At 42.4% G+C, this 14,273-nt stretch overlaps 1 protein-coding gene and 1 non-coding gene across 3 annotated transcripts; one reads left to right on the forward strand and one right to left on the reverse strand.

Moving 5' to 3' along the window:
- Nucleotides 1–361: 361 nt before the first annotated feature.
- Nucleotides 362–2,431, reverse strand: LOC124686758 (peptidyl-prolyl cis-trans isomerase FKBP16-1, chloroplastic-like). 2 transcript variants are annotated; one of them, XM_047220658.1, is made up of 8 exons: nt 2,295–2,431; nt 1,989–2,177; nt 1,525–1,559; nt 1,317–1,410; nt 1,110–1,170; nt 944–989; nt 793–863; nt 362–643 (listed from the first exon to the last, which is right to left on the reverse strand). In XM_047220658.1, exons 1-8 carry the CDS (start codon nt 2,354–2,356, stop codon nt 566–568), a joined length of 636 nt encoding a protein of 211 aa, XP_047076614.1. In that variant the 5' UTR covers nt 2,357–2,431; the 3' UTR covers nt 362–565. The 2 variants fall into 2 exon arrangements, with proteins under 2 accessions (XP_047076614.1, XP_047076615.1); XM_047220659.1 differs by lacking the exon at nt 2,295–2,431 and having other exon boundaries at nt 1,525–1,566; nt 1,989–2,106.
- A 53-nt stretch (nt 2,432–2,484) lies between these two features.
- TRNAL-AAG lies at nt 2,485–2,565 on the forward strand. Its single transcript has one exon. It is a non-coding gene; the product is annotated as a tRNA-Leu (tRNA).
- Nucleotides 2,566–14,273: the final 11,708 nt, after the last annotated feature.

Genomic DNA, 14,273 nt, shown 5'->3' on the forward strand with positions numbered 1-14,273 from the left:
GAAGATAGTGGGCGCGCTCCTGAGGTCCCGCCCTGACGCGCGGCTATGGCGTAGCGTCCTCAACAGCAGCAACCTGAGCGTGGCAGACGTGTCGTGCTGCCTCGGCAACGGCAGCTACGTAGAAGCGGTGGCCGGCAACCTCCTCCCGCCGCATGTGGCTGTTAGTTGCGTCACCGTCTCCGGCTCTCCGGTGAGAGGGCACGTCGGAATTCAGGATTCCTCGTTGGCCCTTCCTGCTCCTCCTTCTCCCGACTACCACCGGCCGGAGTTGCCTGTGCTGCTATGCAAGTCTGTCTTCCCTTCCTACTGCCTCTACTACACTGCCCATTGCACGATCGACGGAGATTTAAATCAGTAAAACTATCTGTGAACAATAGATGTTAATGTTGTCCTTAAGAAAATCATAGTCTTTCTCCTTGTCTCTTCCTTTCATCCAATTTCTGAACGCGTTTTCAACTAATTAAGTTCAGAAAGGATTTGAACATGAAAGTTCAGAAAAAAGAAATATGTGCAGTTCTCTATAGATATAGAACATCTTCTATCTTCATTGGACCCAACATGATGATCATAGGACCTTGAGCAGCTGAACCTCGAACACCAGTGGTTCCTTGGCATGCGACAGCAGGCTCCGACGTGGTCCGAACTGCGGTGGCAACCAAAGCCAAAGCACAAGAACGATTACAAATCATCAGAGACAGAAAAGGAAGAATAGTAAATCTGTTGCTTCCGGTGAGTAGATGTGAAAGGGACATGATAAGATTCAGATCAGTTTATTAGCTATCTAGGCTGTACCTCCTCCGGCACGGGCTGCAAGCTCTCGTCAATGTAACCTACTTCAGGAGGTATCAGAGCCCTCCTCTTACCTGCAAAGCCATGGAGAAATAGAAGTTGCCGGTGGCTAAAACTAGAAAACTGTAAGGAAATGGCTGAAACCGTAGTGTACCTCCGGCTTTCATGCCTATTAGCACTTCTTTCAGGCCTCTAATCATCTACAAGAAAAAATATTTTTCTGTCAGGAGAAGCAATGAAGGGTGTGAAACTGCCAGGAATCACTCTCAAATAATCTGCCAAAAAGGTCAATTTTTGAATAGAAATGTGAATCCTAGAACCTCTTGCCCGTCGAGTGGAAGTGTCACCGGCTTACTCTCGCCGCTGAACTGATTCACCGTGCTGCATCAGAAAAGCCAAAAAAAACATGATGCCATTAGAGAAGGGCAGAATTAGTAGCCCTGGAACTGTAAACTATTTATGCAGTATCCTGGATGGTATATGAACAACATATTAAAGGTTTCAGTCAATGGAGATGTTCTATTCACCTATGCACGAAATAACCGTTTGCGCGGCGGCAGACGTAGTTGAACTGCACTAGATTGCCTTCCCGAGCTTCTGGCCCCTCGCCATCGACTACATCTTCAGATCAAGAAACAGAGTTGTTCCATACATAAGCTCTTTTCGAGACCATCCATATATAATCTCTCGTCTCAGCAGCTAATCGTGTACAAACATCACACTAATTGCAAGTACCTTCAAGCTTTACTCCACTGTCCAACTTTCTGTACCTGAACACTTCAAACAGAATGAACCACTATTCATATTACAAAAGTTAAGAGCCAGAGTGTATCAAAGTTCGCATGAATCAATTCGGTACTTGCAAAAATATGATAATACTACCGCGTTACAAGCTATGCCTTCAAATAGTGCATATTTTTCGACATGGGCATGATCTCCAAAATTATAATTTTACAGTCAAATTTGTGTCTATTACTTAGTGAAAACAACATAAATTATGGTTTTTTAATACAACTGTAATTATTTGTACCTTTGTTCACCTGGCCTGACCAATCAGAATATTCTCTTTTTTATAGTATATAATAATATAATATGAATACTACTGTATTTTTACAGTATGAGCCAAGCACTCTTTCTTGTATGCCAGCGAGTATTTAGAAACTGAAGCGATAAGTTCATGATCGAGCAAATCGCAATACCTGATAACATCAGGCTCCAGCATTGCTGCCTGCACCGGCACGGTCACGGAGAGTAGATTCACACAAGAGGTTGCGGCGCCAAGAAGAGCCATCTCTGAAACCGCTCTCCTCCTAGAAATCCCACACGCTACTAGTCTGGACCCGCGGCGTGTCGACCGTATCGCCTTCGGTTCCGGTGGATACGGGCATCTTATTGGATGGGAAATGCCCCAGAACAAGGTCAGTTTCAGATAAAAATCCAAGAAAAAGAGGACCAAATCTTTTTCGAGAGATTAGGCCATAGGATTTCGTGGTGTTATGCGTTACCTGGGAGACGGAGAGGCGCATGGGAATGGATTTGTGAGTTTTGCCTGCGGCGCAGACTCCATAGTTCTTCCTCGAAAGAACGTGTTGAGGACAAGGCAGTGGACAACGGCGAGTGCTTATCCAAAAGCAGACGAAACAGAAGCGAACCATCAGATAACAAGTAAAACTGAATAGAAGTTGTGTCACATGTGATCAGATGGCCGAGTTGGTCTAAGGCGCCAGATTAAGGTTCTGGTCCGAAAGGGCGTGGGTTCAAATCCCACTCTGGTCAAATTTTTTGACCCTTTTTTCCAAAAAATTTGACCTTTTTTTGCCATTTTTTTGCACCTTTTAATTAAAAGGTACATATGTATGTCTCTTATTTAACATTTGGTGTTTTAAGGGACACTACAATCCCTAACTAGTTGTGAGTGCACCTTTTTTTTGTGACACTTATAAGTTTTCAAAAGATGTAAACCAAAATTATGGATCTACATTGTGTTGTATCTTCTGTATCTGTGAAGTTTCATCAAAAAATACGACAATATGTGATCGACATAAAAAGAACAAATGACGTGTAAATAGTACATCTGTACATGACACTATTCAGCTATGTCTTCTCTTTTTTGCACAGGTCACATATGGTCATATTTTGGCACAATTTTTTTACAGGTTCACATTATATAGCTGATACGTCTCCGACGTATCGATAATTTCTTGTGTTCCATGCCACATTATTGATGTTATCTACATGTTTTATGCACACTTTATGTCATATTCGTGCATTTTCTGGAACTAACCTATTAACAAGATGCCGAAGTGCCGATTCTTGTTTTCTGCTGTTTTTGGTTTCGGAAATCCTAGTAAAGAAATATTCTCGGATTGGACGAAATAAAAGCCCAGGGGCCTATTTTCTCATGAAGCTTCCGGAAGACCGAAGACGAGACGAAGAGGGGCCACGGGGTGGCCAAACCCTAGGGCGGCGCGGCCCCGCCCCGGCCGCGCCGGCCTATGGTGTGGGCCCCCGTGCCGCCTCTTGACTTGCCCTTCCGCCTACTTAAAGCCTCCGTGACGAAACCCCCGGTCACGAGAGCCACGATACGGAAAACCTTGCGAGACGCCGCCGCCGCCGATCCCATCTCGGGGGATCCGGAGATCGCCTCCCGGCACCCTGCCGGGAGAGGGAATCATCTCCCGGAGGACTCTACACCGCCATGGTCGCCTCCGGAGTGATGAGTGAGTAGTCTACCCCTGGACTATGGGTCCATAGCAGTAGCTAGATGGTTGTCTTCTCCCCATTGTGCTATCATTGTCGGATCTTGTGAGCTGCCTATCATGATCAAGATCATCTATATGTAATTCTATATGTTGCGTTTGTTGGGATCCGATGAATAGAGAATACTTGTTATGTTGATTATCAAAGTTATGCTTATGTGTTGTTTATGATCTTGCATGCTCTCAGTTACTAGTAGATGCTGCGGCCAAGTAGATGCTTGTAACTCCAAGAGGGGGTACTTATGCTCGATAGTGGGTTCATGCTCGCATTGACACACGGGACAGGTGACGAAAGTTCTAAGGTTGTGTTGTCTCTGTTGCCACTAGGGATAAAACATTAGTGCTATGTTCAAGGATGTAGTCACTAGTTACATTACGCACCATACTTAATGCAATTGTCGGTTGCTTTGCAACTTAATACTTGGAGGGGTTCGGATGATAACTCTGAAGGTGGACTTTTTAGGCATAGATGCGAGTTGGATGGCGGTCTATGTACTTTGTCGTAATGCCCAATTAAATCTCACTATACTCATCATGATATGTATGTGCATTGTCATGCTCTCTTTATTTGTCAATTGCCCAACTGTAATTTGTTCACCCAACATGCTTGTTCGTCTTATGGGAGAGACACCTCTAGTGAACTGTGGACCCCGGTCCAATTCTCTTTACTCGAAATACAATCTACTTGCAATACTTGTTTTCTTGTTTTCTCTGCAAACAATCATCTTCCACACAATACGGTTAATCCTTTGTTACAGCAAGCCGGTGAGATTGACAACCTCACTCGTTTCGTTGGGGCAAAGTACTTTGGTTGTGTTGTGCGGGTTCCACGTTGGCGTCGGAATCTCCGGTGTTGCGCCGCACTACATCCCGTCGCCATCAACCTTCAACGTGCTTCTTGGCTCCTCCTGGTTCGATAAACCTTGGTTTCTTTTCGAGGGAAAACTTGCTGCTGTGCGCATCATACCTTCCTCTTGGGGTTGCCCAACGAACGTGTGAAATACACGCCATCAAGCTCTTTTTACGGCGCCGTTGCCGGGGAGATCAAGACACGCTGCAAGGGGAGTCTCCACTTCTCAATCTCTTTACTTTGTTTTTGTCTTGCTTTATTTTATTTACTACTTTGTTTGCTGCACTAAATCAAAATTCAAAAAAATTAGTTGCTAGTTTTGCTTTATTTGCTATCTTGTTTGCTATATTGAAAACACAAAAAAAATTAGTTACTAGCATTTACTTTACTTATTTCATCATGTTTCCTTTTAATTTTACCACAAAGAACATACCGGTAGGACGTGGGTCTATAGTTGGGAGAAATAATATAGAAGAATTCTTCAACCATGTTAGTACCATTGAAAATTTTGAAGATAGACACTTGGTAGACCTTGCGCCTACTTATGAAATTGCTGCTGCGCATTTAGTTCGCTTGTTGGAAACCAAATTTGTTAATCTTAATCCTATAATCCAACACATGTTTTTCACACTTGGTGATATGGAAGAAGGGGAAAAGAAAGATTTTGTTTTAGAAACCCTTCTTAGAGAATTTGGTGGTCTAGCAAGAGAAGCTAGAAAGGTCTTTGCTAAATTTAATATGCTTGGTTCTCCTACTAATTTTGTTAGTCTCCTTGAAAAGATGGATATGGATAGAATAAGATACACTAATAATATTGATGATGGTGGGGAGATCAAAGCACCAATACCATGCAAGCTCCTAGCTATGAATGATGCACTAGAAAATAATTATGCTTGGCTTGTTCCTGAAAATTTGTTTGATGAGAGTAGCACGCCTAAGACTAATGAAAAGGGAGATGCTAAAACTTATGTATCTAATATAATATGCCTGGTTGAGAAGAGCCCACACCCCGCTGTAGAAGTACCACCCTTTGATAATACTTGATACACACTTTCTGCGCCTAGCTGAAAGGCGTTAAATAAAAGCGCTTATGGGAGACAATCCATGTTTTTACCTACAATATTTTGTTTTTATTTTGTGTCTTGGAAGTTGTTTACTACTGTAGCAACCTCTCCTTATCTTAGTTTTGAGTTTTGTTGTGCCAAGTTAAGCCGTTGATAGAAAAGTAAGTACTAGATTTGGATTACTGCGCAGTTCCAGATTTCTTTGCTGTCACGAATCTGGGTCCACCTCCCTGTAGGTAGCTCAGAAAATTATGCCAATTTACGAGCATGATCCTCAGATATGTACGCAACTTTTATTCAATTTTAGTATTTTCGTTTGAGCAAGTCTGGTGCCTTTTTAAAATTCGTCAATACGAACTGTTCTGTTTTGACAGATTCTGCCTTTTATTTCGCATTGCCTCTTTCGCTATGTTGGATGAATTTCTTTGATCCACTAATGTCCAGTAGCATTATGCAATGTCCAGAAGTGTTAAGAATGATTGTGTCACCTCTGAATATGTCAATTTATATTGTGCACTAACCCTCTAATGAGTTGTTTCGAGTTTGGTGTGGAGGAAGTTTTCAAGGATCAAGAGAGGAGTATGATGCAACATGATCAAGGAGAGTGAAAGCTCTAAGCTTGGGGATGCACCCGGTGGTCCACCCCTGCATATATCAAGAAGACTCAAGCGTCTAAGCTTGGGGATGCCCAAGGCATCCCCTTCTTCATCGACAACATTATCAGGTTCCTCCCCTGAAACTATATTTTTATTCCATCACATCTTATGTGCTTTTTCTTGGAGCGTCGGTTTGTTTTTGTTTTTGTTTTGTTTGAATAAAATGGATCCTAGCATTCACTTTATGGGAGAGATACACGCTCCGCTGTAGCATATGGACAAGTATGTCCTTGGTTTCTACTCATAGTATTCATGGCGAAGTTTCTCCTTCGTTAAATTGTTATATGGTTGGAATTGGAAAATGATACATGTAGTAATTGCTATAAATGTCCTGGGTAATGTGATACTTGGCAATTGTTGTGCTCATGTTTAAGCTCTTGCATCATATGCTTTGCACCCATTAATGAAGAAATACATAGAGCATGCTAAAATTTGGTTTGCATATTTGGTTTCTCTAAGGTCTAGATAATTTCTAGTATTGAGTTTGAACAACAAGGAAGACGGTGTAGAGTCTTATAATGTTTTCAATATGTCTTTTATGTGAGTTTTGCTGCACCGGTTCATCCTCGTGTTTGTTTCAAATAAGCCTTGCTAGCCTAAGCCTTGTATCGAGAGGGAATACTTCTCATGCATCCAAAATACTTGAGCCAACCACTATGCCATTTGTGTCCACCATACCTACCTACTACATGGTATTTTCCCGCCATTCCAAAGTAAATTGCTTGAGTGCTACCTTTAAAATTCCATCATTCACCTTTGCAATATATAGCTCATGGGACAAATAGCTTAAAAACTATTGTGGTATTGAATATGTAATTATGCATTTTATCTCTTATTAAGTTGCTTGTTGTGCGATAACCATGTTTATCGGGGAACGCCATCAACTCATTGTTGAATTTCATGTGAGTTGCTATGCATGTTCGTCTTGTCCGAAGTAAGGGCGATCTACACCTGAGTTGAATGGTTTGAGCATGCATATTGTGAGAGAAGAACATTGGGCCGCTAACTAAAGCCATGACTCATGGTGGAAGTTTCAGTTTTGGACAAATATCCTCAAATCTCTAATGAGAAAAGAATTAATTGTTGTCAAATGCTTAAAGCATTAAAAGAGGAGTCCATTATCTCGTTGTCTATGTTGTCCCGGTATGGATGTCTAAGTTGAGAATAATCAAAAGCGAGAAATCCAAATGCGAGCTTTCTCCTTAGACCTTTGTACAGGCGGCATAGAGGTACCCCTTTGTGAAACTTGGTTAAAGCATATGTATTGCGGTGATAATCCAGGTAGTCCAAGCTAATTAGGACAAGGTGCGGGCACTATTGGTACACTATGCATGAGGCTTGCAACTTATAAGATATAATTTACATGATGCATATGCTTTATTACTACCGTTGACAAAATTGTTTCATGTTTTCAAAATCAAAGCTCTAGCACAAATATAGCAATCGATGCTTTTCCTCTATGAGGACCATTCTTTTACTTTCAATGTTGAGTCAGTTCACCTATTTCTCTCCACCTCAAGAAGCAAACACTTGTGTGAACTGTGCATTGATTCCTACATACTTGCTTATTGCACTTATTATATTACTCTATGTTGACAATATCCATGAGATATACATGTTACAAGTTGAAAGCAACCGCTGAAACTTAATCTTCTTTTGTGTTGTTTCAATACCTTTACTTTGAATTATTGCTTTATGAGTTAACTCTTATGCAAGACTTATTGATGCTTGTCTTGAAGTGCTATTCATGAAAAGTCTTTGCTTTATGATTCACTTGTTTACTCATGTCATACACATTGTTTTGATCGCTGCATTCACTACATATGCTTTACAAATAGTATGATCAAGATTATGATGGCATGTCACTCCAGAAATTATCTGTGTTATCGTTTTACCTGCTCGGGACGAGCAAAACTAAGCTTGGGGATGCTGATACGTCTCCGACGTATCGATAATTTCTTGTGTTCCATGCCACATTATTGATGTTATCTACATGTTTTATGCACACTTTATGTCATATTCGTGCATTTTCTGGAACTAACCTATTAACAAGATGCCGAAGTGTCGATTCTTGTTTTCTCGCTGTTTTTGGTTTCGAAATCCTAGTAAAGAAATATTCTCGGAATTGGACGAAATAAAAGCCCGGGGGCCTATTTTCTCACGAAGCTTCCGAAGACCGAAGACGAGACGAAGAGGGGCCACGGGGTGGCCAAACCCTAGGGTGGCGCGGCCCCACCCCCGGCCGCGCCGGCCTATGGTGTGGGCCCCCGTGCCGCCTCTTGACTTGCCCTTCCGCCTACTTAAAGCCTCCGTGACGAAACCCCCGATACCGAGAGCCACGCTACGGAAAACCTTACCGAGACGCCGCCGCCGCCGCTCCCATCTCGGGGGATCCAGCAGATCGCCTCCGGCACCCCGCCCGAGAGGGGAATCATCTCCCGGAGGACTCTACACCGCCATGGTCGCCTCCGGAGTGATGAGTGAGTAGTCTACCCCTGGACTATGGGTCCATAGCAGTAGCTAGATGGTTGTCTTCTCCCCATTGTGCTATCATTGTCGGATCTTGTGAGCTGCCTATCATGATCAAGATCATCTATATGTAATTCTATATGTTGCGTTTGTTGGGATCCGATGAATAGAGAATACTTGTTATGTTGATTATCAAAGTTATGCTTATGTGTTGTTTATGATCTTGCATGCTCTCCGTTACTAGTAGATGCTCCGGCCAAGTAGATGCTTGTAACTCCAAGAGGGGGTACTTATGCTCGATAGTGGGTTCATGCCTCGCATTGACACCGGGACGAGTGATGTAAAGTTCTAAGGTTGTGTTGTGCTCGTTGCCACTAGGGATAAAACATTAGTGCTATGTTCAAGGATGTAGTCACTAGTTACATTACGCACCATACTTAATGCAATTGTCTCGTTGCTTTGCAACTTAATACCGGAGGGGGTTCGGATGATAACCTCGAAGGTGGACTTTTTAGGCATAGATGCAGTTGGATGGCGGTCTATGTACTTTGTCGTAATGCCCAATTAAATCTCACTATACTCATCATGATATGTATGTGCATTGTCATGCTCTCTTTATTTGTCAATTGCCCAACGGTAATTTGTTCACCCAACATGATGTTCGTCTTATGGGAGAGACACCTCTAGTGAACTGTGGACCCCGGTCCAATTCTCTTTACTGAAATACAATCTATCGCAATACTTGTTTTACTGTTTTCTCTCGCAAACAATCATCTTCCACACAATACGGTTAATCCTTTGTTACAGCAAGCCGGTGAGATTGACAACCTCACTCGTTTCGTTGGGGCAAAGTACTTTGGTTGTGTTGTGCAGGTTCCACGTTGGCGCCGGAATCTCCGGTGTTGCGCCGCACTACATCCCGCCGCCATCAACCTTCAACGTGCTTCTTGGCTCCTCCTGGTTCGATAAACCTTGGTTTCTTTCTGAGGGAAAACTTGCTGCTGTGCGCATCATACCTTCCTCTTGGGGTTGCCCAACGAACGTGTGAAATACACGCCATCAATAGCATAAACCAATGTCTATAATTTTAGTTTACATTTTTTGAAAACTTAAAAGTGTCCCAATAAAAATGGGGTGCACCCGCAACTAGTTGCGGAATATTCCCTCTCGTGTTTTAGCACTTTTTAGAAGTGAAGAAACTAAGTTTTTTTATTCTTTGTTGCAAATATAACATCGAGCAGTTTTTGTTCCGTTCATGATCGTCTAAACGGTTGGAGGACATAGTGAGAGATTTTTTTCCACCATGGGGTGACAACGTAATCTGCGGATTGGACTTCCAACACACTAGTCGTTCATACTGATTCTAAGATGAGCACGTGTATTGCGCCTTTTAAATTTACCTTTTGTAACGTTGGACATCGGATGTTTGTGAGGTTGTGTGCATCTTAATTATCTAGAAGTTGGGTGCAACGTTTAAACCTTTTAAGTAATAATGTGTCCTTCATAAAAACATAACATCGTGTAGTCCTTTTTTATGCGCATTTTAAATGAAACTTTGATGTTTTTAAGCACTTTAAGAAGTGAAGAAACTATGTTCTTATTCTTCGATTTTTGTATGTGCTTTTTAAAGTTACACATGCTTGTCTCTTATTGAAAGTTTGGTTTTTAAATCACTTTCAGAAATGAAGGCACCAATTTATTATTCTTTGGAGCAAATATAACATCAAGAGGCAGTCCATGTATGGTGGTTATATGTTGGTTTCTCCGGAAACGATGCCCATAAGCTTTGTATTCATCAAGGAACCATCAATATGGTATGTAAGTTGTTAGTTATCGAAGTACACATTGGATAAGTATATTGGATACCATTATCGAGTAGGATTAGCCCACAAGAACACCTAAAGCTGAACTATTATTGCTAAGAGGAGAACTATATAATCTAAATTATTTTTTCACACTATCAAATAGAATTCATTAGTCTTGTGGACATGGCACATGGCCTGCTTATAGCAGCATTCTGAGTTTAATACTCCAGATCCCACCTTGTGACATTACATACAAATTATGGAGTGATTTCTCTCTTAAACTATACTTCTCAAATGTGAATATCAGAGCTAAAATGTGTCCTAATGGAGAACATGGTACCACCTTAATGTTCTCTATCTTATTGCATCGATGTTAGTGACTAATATCTATATCTTATATAGACAAACCCCAACAACATAATTTAATGCTATTTTATGTAAGGGTATATTGCCCCTATGTGTGGTTTTGGTAATTAATGACAACCCCTATGGACTAATGTTTTCATTGAGTTTATATGAAGGAATATTCTATAGGTACTTCTTGTATTCCATGTGTTGGATTCAAGTATGGATGCCATGAAGATAAAGATACACCTTGTGTATTGACATCAAGATCATCGATTTGAAGATATATATATGTGATATGATCAAGAAGAAGAAATGAAGATGGAGTTCTTATGTGGAACTCAATATTAGCCATACTCTATCTTATGTGATAAGCAATGGATGATCAGGATCTTGAGAGCTTGATTCCAAGTGAAGAATTTTTTATATACATCTCAAGATAGTACGATAGAGTATGAGAAGATACAAGGTTGAGTCGGGCAAGTTCAAGATGAGCATCTCAAGTGAATCACATGCTTGAAGCTTGCCGTCCATTTGGTGATAATGGACAAGTGAAGATGTGCATCAATAGAGCTTTCCCATCATGGTGTATGGGGGAGCATTTGTGAGTCTACACGAAGCAACGATGATCAAGTGAGGCATTTCGACTTGAGTGGAGTGTGAAGAGCTATCATCAAGATCAAGCAGGATGCGCAAGGCAAAGGTATGGCCTTGCTAGGTTTTCCTTTTACCGGTCTCAAGGTGGTTGTTGGGAGACCGAATTATAGGATAGATAGCCGCACTATCAAGAGGGGCTTACGGTTGGGTAACTTGATCACATCGTCTTAGGGAGCTCAATCCTTTGCATATCCTTATTGCTTCTTGGTGTTTCTCTGTGTGAGGTTCTTGAGCTTGTTGCTAGCTTTACAACAAGCCCAAGTTCATCGAAAACGGAATCCGCATGCATCTTCTATTGCGTTTTCGGGTTTGGACGTCTTCACCGTTTCTTGACGGTGGGAGACTCCCTCTCTAAAATCATCTAAAAATGTTCTGTGAGGAGTCTCCATCTAAAAATGTTTTTGTTGGGGTTCTATTCATCGTTATCTTTCCAACAAAATTGGTTTCATGTCAATCGGGGTCCGGACACAAAAGTTATCACAGTTTTTGTATAACATGTTTTCCTGCTCTCCCGGTCGGTGGACCCGGTCGGACCGGCCCGTGCGCCGGATCGGCTCCGCCTGCCGCCCGGTCGGCCCGGCCTACCAACCGGCCTGGCCGGCGTGCCGACCGGTCAACCGGTCGCCAACCGGGCGCCAACCGTGCGCGGAACCGATCCGGTCTGCTGCTCCGGTCTCGCCGGCCTCTCGACCGGCGGGCTCGGCGTGCCGTTCGGTCGACCGGTCGCCAACCGGGCGCCAACCGGATGAGCTCCTGGAAGACGCAATGTGACCCCCGGTCGGGGTCCGGCCTGCCGCCCGGTTTGGACCGGCTGGTCCGGTCTGTGGCCCGGTCTGACCGGGCCCTGGACCGAACGGCCCGGCCCCAGGCCCGGTTGACCGGCCTCCTCGACGGTTTTCTCAGCCCAACTTTTTCCCAACGGTTATATTTGCTCTTGGGCTATAAATAGCCCTTCTTCCACCTTGGGCTGAGTTAGTTCTTCTATTCTCTCACCTCCATTGTTGCCTTTGAAGAACTTGCTCTCTCTCTTGTCCCCCCCCATGATTCTTGCTCATTCTTGAGGGATCTAAGAGAGGAGATCTAGATCTACACTTCCACCAATCCATTTCTCCTCTAAGTGAGGGGAACTCTTGGGATCTAGATCTTGGAGTCTTTTGTTGACTTTCCCCATTGTTCTTCCTCTCCAATCTCATCTTAGCATTTGTTGCTTGGGTGAGATTTGAGAGTGAAGGATTTGAACACCTCTAGTGTTCTTGCTTTGCATCATTGCATAGTGTTGAGCTCTCCACCACGATTAGTTCGAGTGAGAGACCGTGAGCTTGTTACTCTTGGAGGGAGACCTCCTAGTTGGCTTGGCGGTTGGTGCTCCGGTGATCTCTTCAAGAAGATTGTGAAGAGGCCCGGGCTTCTCCTTCGTGGAGCTTGTGAAGTGGTTGTGGAGCTTGCCATCTCCGGATCGGAGGAAAAGCTAACCATAAGGAAAGGGCCATTATCCTTCGTGGGTGTGGTTCGGAGAATAGGGTGAGCCTTCGTGGCGCGGGGAATCCTTCGTGGGACCTCCACTCCTCCAAACGTGACGTACCTTCTTGCAAAGGAAGGGAACACGGGAATACATCCTCGTCTCCGCATGCCTCGGTTATTTCTATACCCGAGCTCTCTTTCCTTGTGATAGCCATCGTGCTTGAAGTTTATATATCTTGCTATCACTTGTGCTACATATATCTTGTGCCTATCTTGCTTAGCTCTAGTTGCTATTGTTACACTTTGTTGAGCTTAGCATACTTAGGGTTTGTGCTTGTAAACTAAACGTTAGTTTAATTCCGCATTCTTACAAAACAAATCCGCAAGAGTTTTTAATTGCCTATTCACCCCCCTCTAGGCGACATCTCGATCTTTCATTTTACTGCAACAACATCCTTCCACACCGTCCCTTATTCTATGACCGTGTTACTAATCCATGGATTGCATATCTCCTATTTTAGCAAACCCAATCATTAATTCTTGTGTCATGTTTGTGGCCGCAACTATTCAACTGTCGTATATGCAAGCATAATTCATTTGTTCTACAGAAAAACATTCATTTCTCCTCTAACTTTGCATATAATTTTGCATATTTACAAAAATATATAACATGCACAGGACCACGTTTGCATAGTCCCTAGCAAAACTAAAAACAATAGTTGACATTGCTACAAACTGAAACCTCTTTGATTTGGTAAAAAAAGGTATACCTGAACTACTATTTTGAAGTTATAATTCATGTTGTTTATGTTTTGTGATACAATTAGATACATATCTATGGTTGTTCCTGCAACAACCTGCAATATTCCATATAAGTGTCATGGAAAATAACTATATTGTAGCACCGGTTTATTCATCATTAACAAAGTATTTACTTCTATACAATATTCCCTTTGTTGAAGCTTGTTATATTTTTTTTAGGAAAAGCCATCATGGTTACTTTATTAGTTTGCAAAGTAAAGCCAGGGATTCATCGACCTAATTGTAAATAAGACATTCGTTTTTAGTTTCCTCCTTATTTTGGGTTCTCAATTTTGCGTATTTATATTACTCCCTCCGTCCATTAATAGATGTCCAGTGGTTCGTGTAAATTTAGATGTATCTATACCTAAAAAATATCTAGATACATTCAAATTTAGATAAAAATTTTACATCTAAAAATAAATAGAGGTAGTATTTTGTCCATTTATATAGTTTCATCCTAGTAGTTTCTCATTTTTGTCCCGATTTGCCCTCTTTAAGTCCAGTACACACCACGCCGTCGTGAACAGCACAGGCGCCTCCCCCATCGGCATTTCCCAGCGGCGGTCACGGCGAATCCCGACGCCGGCGGCACATCCTCCGCCCTTCTACTCCAA

Source organism: Lolium rigidum, chromosome 2 (genome assembly GCF_022539505.1).
Source record: "Lolium rigidum isolate FL_2022 chromosome 2, APGP_CSIRO_Lrig_0.1, whole genome shotgun sequence".
Classification (NCBI taxonomy): Eukaryota; Viridiplantae; Streptophyta; class Magnoliopsida; order Poales; family Poaceae; genus Lolium; species Lolium rigidum.